We start from the raw sequence: 21,461 nt of genomic DNA, 5'->3' as shown, positions 1-21,461 counted from the left end.
AATGAAGTGCATTTAAGTGACATAGCTTTCACCTGGATTCACCGCATTCACCCGGTCAGTCTATGTCATGGAAAGAGAACCTAATGTTTTGTACACTCAGTGTACAGTATATGTACCCTATGAGTGGGAGTGCTTGTGTGTGTGTGTGTGTGTGTTTGTGTGTGCGTGTGTGCGCGTGCATATCTGTGTGTGTTTCTCACCAGTGACTAGCTGTGTGTGCAGCAGCACTGAGGGCTCCAGGATGAGCAGGGGCTGGAGGCGTTGGTGAGCCAGCTGGGCAGCACTGAGGCCCTCCATGGGCAGGTAGACCTGGGGCAGTACCCTGGCCACCCTCTGGTGGCTACCCGACTCCCTGTCACCCTGGGTGGGCAGCCTGGCGCTGTTGGTGGGCAGGGCGGTGGAGCAGGGCAAGGAGAAGTGGGCCAGTGTGCCATCCTGGAGCAGCAACCTCTGAGCCTGATGGAGGCAGGGAGGGAGGGGACACAATAGGTCACGCACACTGTAAAACATAACTGCCAAACCCGCCTGCCTTCATGTACATATCTATAATAGCTTGCACCCCTGCACATTGATCTGGTACTGGTACTCCCTGTATAGAGCTCCATTCTTGTGTGTTTTATCCCTCGTGTTACTAGATTTATTTGTATTATCGTGTTTTAGCTCTGCATTGTTGGGAAGGGCTCGTAAGCAAGCATTTCACGGTAAAGTCTACACCCATTGTATTCGGCTCATGTGTATAAGTTGGTGTTGACTCAAACAACTATAGTCATTGAAACTTGATTCAGTTAAGTAGTATGTCCTCAATGACTATCAAACTTCAGTCCTCCGTGATTCAATGTCTGTTAGAATAGTTTGAAACTTTCATTACTGTACAGCAAATTGGCCAGTGTTAATTCATGTTGATTTTTCACTGTAAGTGTTTAATTAACACTCATTGGTGTAAAATAACCCTAGTGTTACTACTACAGTTTAACCAAAACCACGCCCATCATTATCCTATTTCCCAGCATGCTCTATTGCAGGTTGATTTTTAGAATGGTTTGTTTCAATATCTATGTTTTTGCCTGTACATTGATAAATTCATCTTATGCTACTTAAATATAAATTACATACGTTTTCTAAACTTATCCAATATGTTACTTGAACGTATTGCATTTGTTACTGAAATGGTTGTTCCAGTTAAGTTGCTTTAGGTAGTTTCATATCATAGTTTTCCCAACCCTTGTAGCTATTCTGAATGTAGATTGCGGTTCGGGCTGGCACAATTACCGTATAACTGTGTAACCTGTGAAAACTGTAATACAAATAAATTAACAGTCATAACCGGCCTTTGTGTGGTTGAGTCCGTTTCCGCGGTAACATGGACTCTTAAAAACGTGCTGAAACTTTGTTGCTCCTTGCTGAAACAAGCAAGGTGTTTTTGCAAAAGACACTCCTTGCAGCAGCACACATAGAAATAGAATGAATATAACGTACTTGGAACCTCTAACCCTGTCAATTTCACTGGTAAACTCATGGGTACAATTGCAATGGTTGCCTGGTATTGTGATGCAATCATTTCCTTGGTAATGTAGAATGTTCATTCAAATGATGTTAACTGATGTGGCTCATGCAATGGAATGTGGCTCAATCAACACTTCCTGTGTCACGCCGACCTTAGAGATCCTTTTTATGTCTCGATTTTGGTTTGGTCAGGGCATGAGTTGGGGTGGGCATTCTATGTTTTCTATTTCTTTGTGTTTGGCCGGGTATGGTTCTCAATCAGGGACAGCTGTCTATAGTTGTCTCTGATTGGGAACCATACTTAGGTGCCCTTTTTCCCCACCTGTGGGTGTGGGAAGTTGTCTTTGTTTGTAGCATTATAGCCCTTAGGCTTCACGGTCGTTTTTGATTGGTTATTGTTTTTGTCAGCGTCATCCGAAATAAAGGAATATGTACGCTCACCACGCTTTGGTCCTCCTCATTGAACGATCGTGACATCCTGCTTTGCTTCTATGGGTACACTCGCAATAGCCACCAGTCCACCCATTATGCCATCATAGACTTGAAATGGGGACACCCGTTCTATTCATTCTATTTCTATGGCAGCACATGCAGTCAGGTGCGGAGGAGAGGTGAAAATGTGTCTTCAATTATTTATTTATTTCTTTTGATATTCAAACGTTTATTATGGTGACCGGGGTCATTTGGCTGGCCAATAACCATCATCCAAAATTCCATGACTAACAGCCCTAGTTACAGGTCATTCCAAAGGTTGAATATCCCCACTCTGGTTGGATTCCAATAGGAATTACACATCACTTTGCAAGCCAGCATAATGGTATACAGGCCTGTTGTGGCCTGTATACAATGAGTATCAGGACAAAAACTAGGCCCTTGAAATAAGGCCTTATGAAATACTGTACGTTTTGTATTGTGTTAAAGAATGTAATTTTAATGTTAACATATTAGCTTAGGATCTCACTTGGTGAAGTCCACAGGACTGAAAATGGATGAATGCAACAACCATGTCTTTGTCACTGACAAATACAGTCATTGGTAGTAACTCTACAAATCACTCGAAAGCAAGGCACTATGGGAAATATGCAAATAAGTCTTTACACTAGGCAGTGTGTTAATTTAACACTGTTCCAGTGTCTATACAGGTCCACACTTTTAGTGTTGATTTAACACTGAAGAATTTGCTGTGTGTAGTATAAGTGTAAGCAGAAAAAATGTCAGATTGCTGAAATCTGAGTGATGAAAAGTCATTTTACAACATGATCTTTGGAAACTGAAAAGGGCATGTCATTTGAACATTAATCCAATGTTAATGTGTAATGTGTCGTGGTACAGTACAGTCGGGTGGCCAAATGTTTTAAACTGGCCTATTGAAGAGAGAGACAGAGAGAGAGAGAGAGAGAGAGAGAATCTGAGAACAGGAACAAACAGACGGACAACTGTACTGCCATGTTATTCGATCAGCCCTTATTCAATTAAAACATTCCCAAATGTGCTCATTATTTGAAATGTACAGTCTTTAAGGATATGACATATCTTTGATGCCCATTACATACAGTGGGGAAAACAAGTATTTGATACACTGCCGATTTTGCAGGTTTTCCTACTTACAAAGCATGTAGAGGTTTGTAATTTTTATCATAGGTACACTTCAACTGTGAGAGCCGGAATCTAAAACAAAAACCCAGAAAATCACATTGTATGATTTTTAAGTAATTAATTTGCATTTTATTGCATGACATAAGTATTTGATACATCAGAAAAGCAGAACTTAATATTTGGCACAGAAACCTTTGTTTGAAGTTACAGAGATCATACGTTTCCTGTAGTTCTTGACCAGGTTTGCACACACTGCAGCAGGGATTTTGGCCCACTCCTCCATACAGACCTTCAAGTTTCGGGCTGTCGCTGGGCAATACGGACTTTCAGCTCCCTCCAAAAAGATTTTCTGTTGGTTTCAGGTCTGGAGACTGGCTAGGCCACTCCAGGACCTTGAGATGCTTCTTACGGAGCCACTCCTTAGTTGCCCTGGCTGTGTGTTTCGGGTCGTTGTCATGCTGGAAGACCCAGCCACGACCCATCTTCAATGCTCTTACTGAGGGAAGGAGGTTGTTGGCCAAGATCTCGCAATACATGGCCCCATCCATCCTCCCCTCAATGCGGTGCAGTCGTCCTGTCCCCAAAGAATGATGTTTCCACCTCCATGCTTCACAGTTGGGATTGTGTTCTTGGGGTTGTACTCATCCTTCTTCTTCCTCCAAACACGGCGAGTGGAGTTTAGACCAAAAAGCTGGTCATTGGCAAACTTCAGACGGGCCTGGACATGCGCTGGCTTGAGCAGGGGGACCTTGCGTGCGCTGCAGGATTTTAATCCATGACGGCATAGTGTGTTACTAATGGTTTTCTTTGAGACTGTGGTCCCAGCTCTCTTCAGGTCATTGACCAGGTCCTGCCATGTAGTTCTGGGCTGATCCCTCACCTTCCTCATGATCATTGATGCCCCACGAGGTGAGATCTTGCATGGAGCCCCGGACCGAGGGTGATTGACCGTCATCTTGAACTTCTTCCATTTTCTAATAATTGCACCAACAATTGTTGCCTTCTCACCAACCCGCTTGCCTATTGTCCTGTAGCCCATCCCAGCCTTGTGCAGGTCTACAATTTTATCCCTGATGTTCTTACACAGCTCTCTGGTTTTGGCCATTGTGGAGAGGTTGGAGTCTGTTTGATTGAGTGTGTGGACAGGTGTCTTTTATACAGGTAACGAGTTCCAACAGGTGCAGTTAATACAGGTAATGAGTGGAGAACAGGAGGGCTTCTTAAAGAAAAACTAACAGGTCTGTGAGAGACGGAATTCTTACTGGTTGGTAGGTGATCAAATACTTATGTCATGCAATAACATGCAAATGAATTACTTAAAAATCATACAATGTGATTTTCTGGATTTTTGTTTTAGATTCCGTCTCTCACAGTTGATGTGTACCTATGATACAAATTACAGACCTCTACATGCTTTGTAAGTAGGAAAACCTGCAAAATCAGCAGTGTATCAAATACTTCTCCCCACTGTATCTGTTGTAGTAAAGGAATACAATTCCACGTGAGGAAACATGTTGAACGCCATTTACAGCTAATAAAGTTATTTTAAACCTGAACACACACACCTCACTAAACTTCGTGGGAATCCATAACCAATTCTGGCCCTGACACTCATGTTGTTCTTATACTGAGATTCTGAAGCAACTGTGATACTGTATCTAGTGTGTGTTCTAATATGGTAGTGAATGTGACATCGTGTGACATTGTGCGTGGTACGAAATGGCTCAATCAGGTATGGAAGTGTTAATTCTGTTGATGCTTGTTGGATAGACGGGGAGTTGAGCAGAACAGGCACATACTATACTGCAGAGGTAGGCAACTAGATTCAGTCGCGGGCCAATTATTGTTGGAGCGGATGGTCGTGCGGCCGGAACATAATTATAATCATTTGTACACTGCAAATTGACCACAACTAAGCCCAAAAATAAATTGTATTTGAAAATAACAATTATTTAATATCTTGATTACATCGAGATACGATCACTTATGTCTCGTTTTTTATTGATGGGAATGCTTTGGAACAGATTTCATGAATTAAAATCAGTTTTAGCTTCTTTAAAAAAAAATACAATAACATATTATATACATAAACTGGGTCACACTTAACATTAGTGTGATCATTTTTACTGTGAAATTATTCTTATAGTTACCAGTATTGTAATTACTCATTGTTACAATATACTTATATTGTACTTGGGAGTACAGTGGGGTTGGAGGAGAGAGGTGCGAAGGGTGGAGGGGGGTTGAGTGGGGCTCACCTCGTGGGCCAGTCCGGTAGTAAGTGGGCTATCCGAGAGGAGGCTGTCATTGGGCGAGCTGCACCCCGACACTGGAGTGCTACTGCTGCTGGGGGAATAGTCTGCATGATGGAAGGGAGGGATAGCCAATCAGCCAAAGAGATACTGACATATAGGATAACAGATTTGTGTGTGTGTGTGTTAGTGGCGGTACACAAACACTAGTCCGCCCAGCACTAACACACCTGATTCAACTAATCACTTCATCAACAAGACCCTGGCCATATTCATTTGGCACCAAAGGGATGTAAACTCACTGAAATTGTCCAATAGGAAATGCTTGTTTACATTTACCTGAAATTGTCCAATAGGAAATGCTTGTTTACATTTACCACTGAGAAAAAATATATATTCTACTTTGTGCCCTAATGAATACGACCCAGGAATGTTAGTGTTAGGCCGAGGCCAAAGTGCTCAGACACTGTGGCTACAGCACCAGGAAGAGATAGAGGTTGGTTTGATAGATGGTGTACACAACAAGGCAGGAAGGACTACGTTACCCTGAGTGTCCGGCGTTCTGTGCTTGACAGTAGGGGGAGCACTGGTTTTGCGTTGGAGAGGGTTCTGTCTGGAGTTGATGTGCTTCTTCAGTTTACTCTTCACCTTCAGGATGGGCTCCGAGGCTGAACACACACACACACACGAGCAAACATGCGCAGACGCACGCGAACACACACACGCATTAATTAACGCACACACACGTACATGCAAATACACACACACACACACACACACACACACACAAAAAAAGTAGATTGTGCCGAATATCTGAATTCCTCCTTCGCCATTCCATAACCGACCCCAACAGTATTAAACTAAAAATGGCTACAAATCCATAATGTGCTATGCCAGCATAAAGCAATACCCTTCTACATAACAAAACCCAAAAGCTCTTCTACACCCCAGCTGAACAAATAACAAAAGAGTTGACAGCAGTGCCAAAAGTTTCATGTTTACTTTGGCAATGACCACAATAGGCCTAACCAAACGATCAATCAGCGAGCGGCTTAGCACAGACAAAAGACACCCATGACAGTATGGTATTGTTGTCGGATTTTAATACAGAGGCAGAGGGGTGTGTAGCCGCAAATGGCCAATGCTGCTAGGGTAACACAGGTAAATAATGGCATTGCAATAGTCCTCCAGGTGACATAGTTTAGTAGGGACCACTCCTTAGTAGTACTTATGCATATAATGGAAAGAGGCCACACCTTTGCAATTGTTCAACTCTGTGACCATGGCATTGAGGACTATCTCTATCCTATTAGTTCATTTGTGCATGGTGGAAAGTTTGGCCTCTATTCACCTCTATGTCCGCACGTCATTCACACGCCCAGTCAGTCAGACAGACATGTCTGAGATTCTCACACGTGGTTCATTTTACACATACTTTAGTTACGTAATAGCTTTTGGTCTTTCTCTCTCTCGCTCTCTCTCTCTCTCTCTCTCTCTCCAGTGTTATTTTTCCTTCCTTGTAGGCTTGGTGACTCCCACTTTGTCTCTGTCTCTTTCTGTGTCTGTCTCTCTCTACATCAATGTTCGGTATATGTGTGTTAACATGCATCGAGCTGCATAACTCACCGGACAACTACAAATGGAAGTAATGTGATATGGCTCCTTTTAAAATGAATCTGTATTTTGCTTCTCAAGCGTTACCTACTCTGTGTTAAAAGGCATGTAGTACCTTCATTTGCTCTGGAATACCTGGGCCGGTATTCATAAAGTGAGTATATGAGTGCTAGGATCAGGTCCACCCCCCTGTCCATGTAATCTTATTCATGACGTACTCAAAGGCAAAACCGATCTTAGATCAGCACTCCTGTGCTCCAGTTTAGCCCGCCATTGATGGCAGACCCCCAAACCATTGTCAGGAGTCAACTGCATGACACCATAGTGTCACCTCATGACACCATAGTGAGAACAGGAAATTATCTTGTTCTAACTGTACTGTACAAAGTACAAATGTCTCTACAAAGAAAGTACAAACTACATTAAAAAAAATGACTCACCTGTTCTTCTGAGGGGCATGTCCTTGCGTTGGTCACATAGTGGATGATGGACATCAGGGGTCACCATGTGAGGCTTTGGGGTCATGTCAGGATCTGGGGCCAATTCCCTAAACAGCCAGTTGAGAGTCATCCACCAAAACCATGAACAATCATTGTTAAGTTTTTGTTGTATTGTGCTGTATCAATTTTGTGTATGTCCTGGTGACCTCACAACAATCATTTTGATGAAAATGGACAGTAAAATATTGTATTGTGAAATAATGCTTCACCTGCGGCACAACCATTGATATAAGTTAGTGAGTCAGTCAGCCAGGCTTATTTCACCTATCACCTAATCTAATGAGTCACTCGGGCTTATCCAAATTGTCTTAGAGGTAAATCTTCCTTACTTCCATCTCTTATGAGGATCATTTGTGGGACAAGATTGGAAAGGTGAAAAGAACAAGATGGTACTCCCACCAAAGCCACGGGAGTCTAATAACAGTGTATTTTCACGAGTGGATACAGCTCTCTTGCGGTCACTTAAAAAAAAACACGTTTTTTTTCAATCGAATGCAAAAAAAAAAAACGTTTCTGTAGAAACTTTAATCAACGTCTTTCCTGGCTTGTCTCTCACCTGTAACCCCTGGGCGTGGTGCTGCTGAAGAGGTTGGAGGCGGTCCTCTCCAGGGCGGCCTGCTCCTTCCTCTTCAGGATTTGGCTTCTGAGTTTCTGTTTCACCAGGGGACTGGCCACAGCACCTGTCCGTCAACAGAGTCACCCAATCAGAGACAAGAACCTGGAAATGAACCAAAGCTAGGCGCAGCATTCTAAATGGACTGAATCTCAATCTATTTGGGTTAGCGGAGGGACACAAACAATATATTCCAATATACTGATTTTATCTGTATTGTATAATAGCTGACAAGCAGTTTCACTCTGAGTCAAATATATATAATCTACTAGACTGAGTACTCATTGTGCTCTCCCTAAGATTTCAACATTAGATAAAGAGGAAAGATGCTAGGCATTTCCCTTGTAATTACTAGTCAGATCTGACTGCTATGACTTGGATAATGCAAGTTATTCAAGGACAATTTATTGAAGCTGAACTTTGAATGGCGGGTTCTTAGGAATTTGGTGACTGACAGATAGCTAGGTCACATTCTTTAGTAGGCACTTCCTTCCCGAAAGTAAAAGACAACAAACAACATGACATTTACAATTATTAAGTGACTTGCTTCCTTTTTCTGACTTAGGTTTCATGTGAAAATAGACTGTGACTAATCTAAAGGAACTCCCTCTGTTACAGACAACCACATTCTGAGGATCATAGTGGGGCCTCAAAAATAAACAACCGAAAACCATGTGCACAAACACCTAAACTACCTACAAGATCGCACTGCTGTCATCATACATTGCATTTCTAAAAAGACATTCATGGTCATCATAGTTTACATGGTACTGTAAGCGATCCTTATACATGACATACTGATAACGTTGCACTCATTTCTATTGCATGCCATTTTTCCTCCACACAGCTATGGGGCGCTGTAACTTACTCTGCTCGCTCTTATCCTTGTGCATCAGCTGCTGCAGCTCCTGTCTCTTCTCCTGCTCTTTCTCCTGCCGACTCTGCTCCCTGTCAAATTCGTACTGAAACGAAACCATTAACATTCCCATTCATTTGGGTGCAGTGAAGACTATATTTAGGAAGTGATATCAGTCAATGGAAAGAGAGGGATTATATGGAAAGAGGGCACACCTATCTTTGCCATTGATTTCTTTTGTGGCCGCTTTGACAGCGCAGTTGAGGACTATTTACATTTTAAAGCAGGCTAGGTTGGAAGTGTGCTCTCTATCCATCTCTATGGAAGGGATGCTCACCTGGATGTGCTGTGGCAGGAGCTGCTGGGAGTACTTGGCACAGTGCTGGGCTGAGAAGGCCCCCAGGAATGGGGGGAGGTGGGGGGCCAGCATGGCTGAGTCCGGCCTGGGTCGCACCAGCCCCTGGGTACGCAGGTCCATGGGCCGCACCGGCCGGAGTGGTGACGAAGCCTCGCGAGGGATTAGCCCATCCACTATGGAGAGAGGGAGGGAGGAAGAGAGGAGGTAAAAGAAAGAGGGAGATTATTAGTGATGAAGATCCAAGGCTTTCTTTGTTAGATTGGACAATTAGACTGCAGAATGGGTAAACTAGGAATGAACCGAAGCTGAGGTGCTGCATTCTAAGCACCAGACTGAACCACGTCAATTGGTCTCCGGACTGTCCCTGCTATTGGGACAAAATCCCCCAAATAGAAAACCCTGCCATGACTCTCAAGCTCTCCCTTTCTGTCCTCTCTTTTTCTCTCTCATTCCTTTGTGTTGTTTCTTGTCACCGCCCAGTCAAGGCCCCCATGCTGATGTCCATACCGGGCCACACTTGAAAAGGGATGACTGACCCCATGGAATAGTCTAGACTTGTGTGATGAAAACATACCAAAGATGGTATGCACACGCACACACACACACATACACATACACACACACACACACACACACACACACACACACACACACACACACACACACACACACACACACACACACACACACACACACACACAAATACACACGCACACACACACACACACACGCACACACGCGCTCACGCACGCACATGCGCGCACACACACACCATAGCAACAACCATAACCCTATCCAACACCTGGTCTTTGTCCAAGTATTTAGATGATCCAGGGCAATGAACAACTAGCTTAGAGCAAAACAAAAAATGGGCTGATGATCAAGTGTAAGAGAGTATCTACTAGCTAGGCATAGCACGGCATGTCCAGTCCTTACAACAGGCCAGTCATCGTCGGATAACGTGAGTCAGTGTATGTAAAGTGTGTGTGTTGAGAGTCTGTCCATATTTGTGTGCATTATGTACTTGACTTTAAAATAACAGTCGTACTTCATTCACGTCAGCCTGCTCTAAGGGACTTGGCCACTGTCCCAAAATTGCATTCAGTGAAAGGAGAGGAAAGAGAGAAAGTGAAGAAAGAAAGGTTGCCACAAAATAACGAAAGAACTAAGGAAGTGAGGGGGAGAAGAGGGGATTAGAACTATGTGTGGCAAAGGCATTTGAGTCATATGCATGCATTTGTCACCTCTATCAAGCTTTTACCAGAAACAAGGCTAAATTTAGCCAGAGAGTGCGAGACAATAAAACCAAACTCAGTGTCATGACCCGCAACAATCGTCCCAGAAGTCTTTCTGACTTATTTTGAGTCACGGGTCATTGAATGAACATTTAGTGGGCATCAAAGTTAACTACTTGTCGAATCATGAACGTTATTTTAGTCAGGAATTGGCGCCAGATCCTGACATGACAACAAAGCCTCACATGGTGACCCCTGATGTCCATCGTCCACTATGTGACCAACGCAAGGATATGCCCCTCAGAAGAACAGGTGTGTCATTTTTGTTATGTAGTGACACGTTTGTGTGTAGTTAGTGTAGGCATATAAATCATGTAAATCAACCATATAATGTATATAGTGCAATGATGGAAGAGAACCTGACTGTGACAAATCATAACAAATATTGCCCATGATGGTAGCTAAATTCACGGGACAAAAAGGGGCCATATTATATTATACTCAATAAAAATATCAACACAACATGAAATAAAAGATCCCATACATTTTCCAAACGCACAAAAAAGCTTACTTCTCTAAAATGTTGTGCACAAATTTGTTGACATCCTTGTTAGTGAGCATTTATCCTGTGCCAAGAAAATCCATTGAGCTGACAGGTGTGGCATATCAAGAAGCTGATTAAAAGGCATGATTTTCACACAGGTACACCTTGTGCTGGGGACAATGAAAGATCACTCTAAAATGTCCAGTTTTGTCACATAACACTTCACATACATACACTACCCTTCAAAAGTTTGGGGTCACTTAGAAATGTCCTTGTTTTTTAAAGAAAAGCAAAAAAAATTGTCCATTTAAAATAACATCAAATTGATCAGAAATACAGTGTAGACATTTTTTATGTTGTAAATGACTATTGTAGCTGGAAACGGCAGAATTTTTATGGAATATCTACATAGGCGTACAGAGGCCCATTATCAGCAACCATCACTCCTGTGTTCCAATGGCACGTTGTGTTAGCTAATCCAAGTTTATAATTTTAAAATGCTAATTGATCATTAGAAAACCATTTTGCAATTATGTTACCACAGCTGAAAACTGTTGTCCTGATTAAAGAAGAAATAAAACGGTCTTTCTTTAGACTAGTGAGTATCTTAAGCATCAGCATTTGGGGGTTTGATTATAGGCTCAAAATGGCCAGAAACAAAGAACTTTCTTCTGAAACTTGTCAGTCTATTCTTGTTCTGAGACATGATGGCTATGCCATGCGAGAAATTGCCAACAAACTGCAGATCTCGTACAGCGCTGCGTACCATTCCCTTCACAGTACAGCGCAAACGGTCCCTAACCAGAATAGAAAGGGCAATGGGAGGCCCCGGTGCACAACTGAGCAAGAGGACAAGTACATTAGAGTATCTAGTTTGAGAAACAGACACCTCAAAAGTCCTCAACTGGCAACTTCATTAAAAAGTACCCGCAAAACACCCATCTCAACGTCAACAGTGAAGAGGCGACTCCGGGATGCTGGCCTAATAGGCAGAGTTGCAAAGAAAAAGTCATATCTCAGACTGGCCAATAAAAAGAAAAGTACACAGACACTGGACAGAGGAACTCTGCCTAGAAGGCCAGCATCCCGGAGTCGCCTCTTCACTGTTGACGTTGAGACTGGTTTTTTGCGGGTACTATTTAATTAAGTTTTGAGGGAGCGTGCAATTGACATGCTGACTGCACGAATGTCCACCAAAGCTGTTGCCAGAGAATTGAATGTTCTTTCTCTACCATTTCTTGTTTTAGATAATTTGGCAGTACATCCAACCGACCTTACACCACGTACGTGAAAGTAAGCCAGCACAGGACCTCCACATCTGGCTTCTTCACCTGTGGGATCGTCTGAGACCAGCCACCCGGACAGCTGATGAAACTGTGGGTTTGCACAACCGAAGAATTTCTGCACAAGCTGTCAGAAACAGTTTGAGGGAAGCTCATCTGTATGCTCCTTGTCCTCACCAGGGTCTTGACCTTGACCAGGGTCTTGACCTTGGATACAATGCAGTTCGGCATTGTATCCAACTTCAGTGGGTAAATGCTCACCTTCGATGGCCATTGGCACACTTGAGAAATGCACTCTTCGCGGATGAATGCTGGTTTCAACTGCCCCGGACAGATGGCAGATACTGTGTATGGCGTCGTGTGAGTGAACGGTTTGATGATATCAGCGTTGTGAACAGAGTGCCCCAAGGTGGCGGGAGGGTTATGGTATGGGCAGGCATAAATTACGGACAACAAACCCAATTGCATTTTATCGATGGCAATTTGAATGCACAGAGGTACCATGACGAGATCCTGAAAATGTCCCAGTTCTTCCATGGCCTGCATACTCACCAGACATGCCACCCATTGACCATGTTTGGGATGCTCTGGATTGACGTGTACGACAGTGTGTTCCAGTTCCCGACAATATCCAGCAACTTCTCGCAGCCGTTAAGGTATCTTTGACCAACAGATGCACATCTGTATTCCCAGTCATGTGAAATCCCTAGATTAGGACATCATTTCAATTGACAGATTTTCTTATATGAACCGTAACTCAGTAACATTTTTGAAGTTGTTGCATGTTGCGTATATATTTTTGTTCAGTGTAGATTCGTTTATTGATTCAACTGACACCAAGCCATGTTTAGGTGTCGAAAGGATTGAGACATTGGCTCTTCCTCCAAACAGTTTCTATGTCCTTGTATGGAAGGATTCATTAAAAACACTGCAGATAGAAAGGACAGAAATCGAGGGTGGAGCCACCTTTCCCCTCAGGGTGGGAGTGGAGGAATATGATGGAAATGTACCACGGTTTCTGAATGCCATGACAAACATTAGTCAGCAGCATTACTCACATACTTCCCGTAGAGGGCCCGTGTCCTAACACTGGCATACCCCGTTCAGCTAGGTAGGACAGGTAAGGATTAAGGGGCTCACTGTCAAAACAAATGGAAATCCTCCATCATAAAACCTTAGTGATCTATCTGTATAGCTTGCTACACAATGTCCAGCACTCTTTACCGTGACACAAGTCCATGAGTCACCTTCATAACACTTACACTACCATTTATGACCTAGTGAACAGTAGGAGTTCATTAAGACAGTATTAGTGAATAGTAGGAGTAAACAATGTTCCTAACTCTTTACCATATCGTTTTCTATGAGCCACCAGTTTATAATGTATGAATACACTTATAAATACCTATTAATAAGATTCGTGGTGCGTTATAATACTGGGTAGAAGAGTTACCCAAATAGCATTGGTCCAAAATGACAGTATGCAATCGTCAATGGAATTGTATTCATTATGATCGGAAAGGAAAAACTGATCCAAGATCAGCACTCCTACTCTGAGACAATTTATGAATATGTACCCCGAGTGGAGAAATGACTAAGAGAGAGACGTCTGCGAGACGGTTCAGTCAAACAGTACTTTCAGAGGGAAAACACACCCACACACGTATTACTGCAGGTCAAATATGCATGACACACAGCCCCATCACCAAACAACAGATTCCAGTACATCTGGAAAACTCTTGAAATGGGGTTTGGGGCAAGTAAGATTGAAACACCTGGAATAACTATTACATTTTAGTATAATAAACCCTCATTACATCGCCATAATAACTAGTAAGAGCCATGAGAGCTACGGTGTGGAGTGTCTTAAGTGTGGGTAACATTGGTTCTGTGTCTGTATGTGTGTTTACATGCATGTGCGTTTTTTAGAGACAGAGAGAATGAAAGAGAGAGAGAGGATCCAGGTTGAAATTGAAAGAGGTAAGAGTGTACTGAATCTCGAGTGTAGGTCTCATTCTCTCTCTCCGTCTATCACCCCCTTTAATCCAAATGTTTTTAATAAGAAACATGAATGTGTTGAAAATCCCAAATTGCTTGCATTGTCAACTTACACACAGCTCTGACAATCACACTTACTCCACCAGACATGCCACCAAGGGACTTTTCACAGTCCCCAAATCCAGAACAAATTCAAGAAAACGTAAAGTATTATATAGAGCTATTATTGCATTGGAACTCCGTTGCGTCACATTATTGCTCAAATGAACAGAAAACCTGGTTTCAAAAAACAGATAAACCAACACCTCACGGCACAACGCCTCTCCCCTATTTGACCTAGATAGTTTGTGTGTATGTACAGTGGTTCCTCCTTTAGAAGTTGTGAGCTTACACCTTGGGACTTAGAGGTAATTTGTGGTTTTGTATGGTACCCTGTGTCACCGCTTCATTGCTCCAGACCAGCGCAAGGGTGAGTTAGAGCACTGATTATGCTTTTGGGTCCTACTGTGTCTCTAACTGACAATAAATGGGCGACATAAAGCTAAATAGAAACTGATAATTGTGCTCGACTTCAATATTACTTACTAACACTGTAGTTACACTAAGGTTTTTCTTATTTGATTTTGTTAGGATTATTTTGCTGTTACTGTTGTACTGTAGCCCACTCCCAACCGGTCACGGTGTACAGCGCCTGAGTGGTGCAATGGTCTAAGACACTGCATAGCAGTGCAAGCTGTGTTGCTACATAGTCTGGTTCAATATCCGTGCCGTCCTCGACTGGGAGACCCAAGAGATGACTGTAGGTTTTTTGTTTTTCTCCCTCCAAAAACAGAAATCATTCTAAATAACAAACTGGTTTTATTTACAAATTAGTAACAATGTCTCACCCCATGTTCAAGAATGGCCTTTTTCTCACTCATTTTACATTATTTGAAAACAAAATTATCTCCAAAATATTTAAGGGGGTTTGCACTAATAATAGCTCCGACTAGGGAAATATTCCTGCTGTTCTGTTCTTAGTGCAAGTCTCCACATTCAAACTAAAACAATGTAACTAATGGCATCTTTATGCTTCATTAATAAAATAATGATAAAAATACTCTTTCAAAATGCTGATGTTTATTTAGTTATGGATCCATTACGAATTACTATGGGAATAAATATCCCTGAATTACAGAAATATCCTCCAATCCTCTGTATGTAATTATTGGTGGAGAGTCATGCCATATTTCTTTGAAATTACGTGATTCTCCACCAATAACATGAGTCTAGTGTTGAGTAATATGCTGTTAAAAGTGGTGTAGGTCATATTTATTAAAAGAGCATTTTGGAAGTTAGAAGCAATAGCCTACTTTTTCAGCACCGTTTCGAGCTGCTCTGAGATAAGCATGGTAACTGGTCTGTCACGTTCTGACCATCATTCGTATGTGTTTTCCTTGTTTTAGTGTTGGTCAGGACGTGAGCTGGGTGGGCATTCTATGTTGTGTGTCTGGTTTGTCTATTTCTATGTTTGGCCTGATATGGTTCTCAATCAGAGGCAGGTGTTAGTCATTGTCTCTGATTGGGAACCATATTTAGGTAGCCTGTTTTGTGTTGGGTTTTGTGGGTGATTGTCCTTAGTGTCCTTGTTCCTGTCTCTGTGTTAGGTTACACAAGTATAGGCTGTTTGGGTTTTCGTTACGTTCATTACGTTCTTTGTTTTGTAGTGTTTATAATTGATTCGTGTTTTACGTTTGTTTATTAAACATGGATCGAAATCTACACGCTGCATTTTGGTCCGACTCTCCTTCACCACAAGAGAACCGTTACAGAATCACCCACCACAACAGGACCAAGCAGCGTGTCAACAGGCAGGAGCCGCAGGAGAGGCAACAGAGGCAGCAGCAGCAGGAGCAGCAGCAACTACAGTGGGAGAGGCTGCACTACTTGGAGAAATGGACTTGGGAGGAGATTCTAGATGGGAGAGGACCCTGGGAACAGCCTGGAGATTATTGTCGCCTCAAAGCCGAGCTGGAGGCAGCAAAAGCAGAGAGGCGGCATTATGAGGGGCTAGCACGGCAGAGCGGATGGAAGCCCGAGAGTCAGCCCCAAAAATGTATTGGGGGGGGGGCTCACAGGGAGTATGGCTACGCCAGGTAGGAGACCTGCGCAAACTCCCTGTGCTTACCGGGGGGCTAGAGAGAACGGGCAGGCACCGTGTTATGCAGTGGTGCACACGGTGTCCCCAGTGCGGGTGCATAGCCCGGTGCGGTATATTCCAGCTCCTCGTATCGGCCGGGCTAGAGTGGGCATCGAGCCAGGTAAGGTTGGCCAGGCTCGGTGCTCAAGAGCTCCAGTGCGCCTGCACGGTCCGGTCTATCCAGTACCACCTTCACACACCAGCCCTCCGGTGGCAGCTCCCCGCACCAGGCTTCCTGTGCGTGTTCTCGGTCCAGTACCACCAGTGCCAGCACCACGCATCAGGCCTACAGTGCGCCTCGCCTCTCCAGCGCTGTCGGAGTCTCCCGCCTATCTAGCGCTGTCAGAGCCTTCCTCATCTCCAGCGCTGCCGGAGTCTCCCGCTTGTTCAGCGCTGCTGGAGCCTTCCTCCTCTACAGCGCTGCTGGAGTCTCCTGCCTGTTCAGCACAGCCAGAGCTGCCAGCCTGCATGGAGCAGCCAGAGCTGCCAGCCTGCATGGAGCAGCCAGAGCTGTTAGTCTGCATGAAGCATCCAGAGCTGCCAGTCTGCATGGAGCAGCCAGAGCTGTCAGTCTGCATGAAGCTGTCAGTCTGCGTGGAGCAGCCAGAGATGTCAGTCTGCATGAAGCAGCCAGAGATGTCAGTCTGCATGGAGCAGACAGAGATGCCAGTCTGCAAGGAGCTGCCAGTCTGCAAGGAGCTTCCAGTCTGCAAGGAGCTGCCAGTCTGCAAGGAGCTGCCAGTCTGCAAGGAGCTGCCAGTCTGCAAGGAGCTGCCAGTCTGTAAGGAGCTGCCAGTCTGCAAGGAGCTGCCAGTCTGCACGGAGCCGCCAGAGCTGCCAGTCTGTAAGAAGCCGCCAGAGCTGTCAGCCTATATGGAGCAGCCAGAGTCGCCAGTCAGCGTGGAGCAGCCAGAGCTGCCAGTCAGCATGGAGCAGCCAGATCCGTCAGTCTGCCTGGATCCGCCAGTCAGCCAGACTCTTCCAGATCCGCCAGTCAGCCAGACTCTTCCAGATCTGCCAGTCAACCTGACTCTTCCAGATCTGACAGTCAGCCAGACTCTTCCAGATCCGCCAGTCAGCCAGACTCTTCCAGATCCGCCAGTCAACCAGACTCTTCCAGTGCCGCCAGTCTGCCCAGCGCCGCCAGTGCCGCCAGTCTGCCCAGCGCCGTCAGTGCCGCCAGTCTGCCCAGTGCCGCCGGTCTGCCCAGCGCCGCTAGTCTGCCCAGCGCCACCAGTGCCGCCAGTCTGCCCAGCGCCGCCAGTGCCGCCAGTCTGCCCAGCGCAGCCAGTGCCGCCAGTCTGCCCAGCGCAGCCAGTGCCGTCAGTCTGCCCAGCGCCGCCAGTGCCGTCAGTCTGCCCAGCGCCGCCAGTGCCGCCAGTCTGCCCAGCGCCGCCAGTGCCGCCAGTCTGTTCAGCGCCGCAAGTGCCGCCAGTCTGCCAGGATCAGTTAGATCCGCCAGGATCCACCAGTCTGCCAGGATCCGCCAGTCAGCCAGGATCTGCCAGAACTGCCAGTCTGCCGGGATCCGCCAGTCTGCCAGGATTCGCCATTCAGCCAGGATCTGCCAGTCAGCCAGGATCTGCCTGAACCACCAGCCAGCCAGGATCTGCTAGATCCATCAACCTGCCGGAGTTTCCTCTCAGTCCTGAGCTTCCTCTCAGTCCTGAGCTTCCTCTTGAGCTTCCCCTCAGTCCTGAGCTTCCCCTCAGTCCCGAGCTACCCCTCAGTCCTGAGCTACCTCAGTCCGGAGCTGCCCCTCAGTCCAGTGGGGTCCGTTGTTAGGTTTCCTAGGCCAAGGTTAGCGGCGAGGGTCGCCACTCAAGGGACGCTAAGGAGGTGGACTAAGACAATTATGGAGTGGGGTCCACGTCCAGCGCCAGAGCCGCCACCGCGGACAGATGCCCACCCAGACCCTCCCCTATAAGTTTAGGTTGTGCGTTCGGAGTCCGCACCTTGGGGGGGGGGGGGGGGGGGGGTACTGTCACGTTCTGACCATCATTCGTATGTGTTTTCCTTGTTTTAGTGTTGGTCAGGAGTGAACTGGGTGGGCATTCTATGTTGTGTGTCTGGTTTGTCTATTTCTATGTTTGGCCTGATATGGTTCTCAATCAGAGGCAGGTGTTAGTCATTGTCTCTGATTGGGAACCATATTTAGGTAGCCTGTTTTGTGTTGGGTTTTGTGGGTGATTGTCCTCAGTGTCCTTGTTCCTGTCTCTGTGTTAGGTTACACAAGTATAGGCTGTTTCGGTTTTCGTTACGTTCATTATGTTCTTTGTTTTGTAGTGTTTATAATTGATTCGTGTTTTACGTTTGTTTATTAAACATGGATCGAAATCTACATGCTGCATTTTGGTCCGACTCTCCTTCACCACAAGAGAACCGTTACATGGTCTTGATAAATCAATGCTATTTTTATTTTCACTGAATCTCCGTTTGGGTATTTGTTAGATCAGGGTGTAGAAATGTCAGTTAAGAACAAATTCTTATTTACAAGGACAGCCCACTCTGTCGGGAAATTGAACCCAGGTCTCCTGCGTGCTCGCAGGACACTGGATTCTTTAGCTAAATAGCCCAGTACTGTACTCCCAACCATCACGTTGTACAGCACCATATTTTCCATTCCACCCTGACGGAAACCCAGAGGGGTTTCCATCATTACAGTAGTAATGGACAGCTGGTGGCATTTTGAAAACAGGTTTTCAAACACCCAATTAGCAGAACAATACTCTTTATAGCCCGGCTACTGTCGATGTGAACATCCCCCTACCTGCGATGTATTCGATGCTTAAGTACTCTGAAGTGTTGCATTTCTAACTCAAAACAGCAGTACAGTATTTCTTCATCAACATCTTTATGCTTTCGTTAATAAAATAATGATAAAAATACGCTTTCAAAATGCTGATGTTTATTTAGTTATGGATACATAACAAATTACTATGGGAATAAATCAGTGAATTACAGAAATATTGTAACAAAGTTGTCTAATGAAGGTAAACAAATGGTTGCTTATTGGAAAATACTCTTTCAAACACATGGTCACGTTGTACAGCACCATTATGGCTATTAGCAGGGCTATATATTTTAGCCTTTATGGGTGGCGCACAATTCTCCCAGCGTTTCTCTCCGTCTAAAAAAAGAGATCCATGTTTTGGCCTTTACAAATATTATTTTGGCCTTTATTCAGATTACAATCGCTCTCTTTCGAAATAACCTCCAAAATATCGTTATATATTATCAAGTTGATGACAGGCACCTACATAAAGCTGAGTGACTCACCCATTCATGGCTCGATGACTCACTCATTCAATATTCTTTCGTACAGTCTTTAATAAAGAAATGTTTTGGTTATTCTGACCTGGACACCATGTACAGTATTATAATAGCCCATTATGGGCTATTAGAAGGACAATACTGTATACCTTTACCAACACCTCTCTGTATTTTGATACTTTGTGGATGGGGGCTCCGGAGTGGATGGGGGTTCCCGCAGTGCAAAATGGGTTGCTACAGGTTCGATACCCGTGCCGGCCGCCACCGGGAGACCCATGAGGTAGGTTTTGATTTGAATTTAGAATCCTCCAATCCTCTATATGTAATTATTGGTGGAGAGTCACGTCATGTTTTTCGATATACTGTAGGTCTACCGTAGGCGACATGGAATCATGTAGTAGCCAAAAAAGTTAACATATATTTTAGATGTTAGATTCTTCAAAGTAGCCACCCTTTGCCTTGATAACCACTTTGCACACTCTTGGCATTCTCTCAACCAGCTTCATGAGGAATGCTTATTCAACAGTCTTGAAAGAGCTCCCACATATGCTGAGCACTCGTTGCCTGCTTTTCCTTCACTCTGCGGTCCAACTCATTCCAATCTCATTCCAATCTCAATTAGGTTGAGGTCAGGTGATTCTGGAGGCCGGGTCATCTGATGCAACACTCCATCACTCTCCTTGGTCAAATAGCCCTTACACAGCCTGGAGGTGTCTCACTGGTGTTGAGTAATGTGCTGTTAAAAGTGGTGTAGGTCTTATTTATTTAAAGAGCATATTGAAGTTAGAAGCAATAGGATTTGAAGCAAAAGCCTACAACTATTTCAGCACCGATTCGAGCTGCTCTGAGACAAGCATGGGAACTGGTCTTGAGAAATCAATTAGATTTTTATTTTCACTTAATCTCCATTTGGATATTGGTTAGACTAGAATTAGAAAATGACGGTGCAGAAAAGTTATGCTCTTAGTGTAACCTTTATTTAACTCAGCAAGTCAAATTCTTATTTACAAGGACAGCCTACTCCTGCCTCCCCATCGGGGAATTGAACTTCGGTCTCCCACGTGTCCGCATTCTCTAGTACAGCCATTATTGAAGGCTATCAAATACTTCTCAAATATGGCCTCTGGTGGTCAAACTAGCGTCAACTAGCATTAATGGCACCAACTTACCATAGAATTCTGCGGCAACATGCAAGCTGTGCCGCAGTATGCTGCAACTTTTAGGAGGAAAGAGGAACCACTGTATAGATATGTAGGCTACGTAGTTCTGTTCTTGTCTATTACTGTTCTGTATTATGTAATGTTTCATGTTTTGTGTGGACCCCAGGAAGAGTATCTGCTGCTTTTGCAACAGCTAATGGGGATCCTAATAAAATTCCCAAAAAAACAAATACCCCTCTCTCTGGGCTGTCACTTGCACCCTGCCTTAAATGTCAGTGAGGTAAGACTCAACCAGGATGACAGACGAGGATGCCCAGGTGTGACCAGCATCACCTGATCTTATTCCATCCAGACACATTGGTATTTCTGTGAACTCACATCAGTGTGTGCATGAGTGAGTGTGTGTGTTTATGTGTGTGTGTACAGCTACAGTACATGTTTGTTTTCCATCTTGATTTGGGTATTTGAAGAAGTAGGCACTTTATCTACAAGATTCA

General features: G+C 44.4%; 1 protein-coding gene across 2 annotated transcripts in view; it reads right to left on the bottom strand.

Annotated features, from left to right (window-relative positions):
• LOC109891737 (histone deacetylase 7) overlaps positions 1–21,461 on the bottom strand; it is a 97,005-nt gene that overhangs the window by 49,496 nt on the left and 26,048 nt on the right. For both annotated transcript variants that reach the window (XM_020484228.2, XM_020484233.2), the window contains exons 3-9: positions 9,272–9,465; positions 8,947–9,040; positions 8,022–8,145; positions 7,406–7,512; positions 5,897–6,019; positions 5,358–5,458; positions 201–456 (exon numbers count right to left, since the gene is read on the bottom strand). In XM_020484228.2, coding sequence (XP_020339817.1) covers positions 201–456; positions 5,358–5,458; positions 5,897–6,019; positions 7,406–7,512; positions 8,022–8,145; positions 8,947–9,040; positions 9,272–9,412 — 946 coding nt within the window. In that variant the 5' untranslated portion in view covers positions 9,413–9,465. The remainder of the gene's footprint in view (positions 1–200; positions 457–5,357; positions 5,459–5,896; positions 6,020–7,405; positions 7,513–8,021; positions 8,146–8,946; positions 9,041–9,271; positions 9,466–21,461) is intronic.

Source organism: Oncorhynchus kisutch, linkage group LG1 (assembly GCF_002021735.2).
Source record: "Oncorhynchus kisutch isolate 150728-3 linkage group LG1, Okis_V2, whole genome shotgun sequence".
Taxonomy (NCBI): Eukaryota; Metazoa; Chordata; class Actinopteri; order Salmoniformes; family Salmonidae; genus Oncorhynchus; species Oncorhynchus kisutch.
Note: the sequence above shows the minus strand (reverse complement) of the source record. Positions and strands in the feature narration are given on the sequence as shown.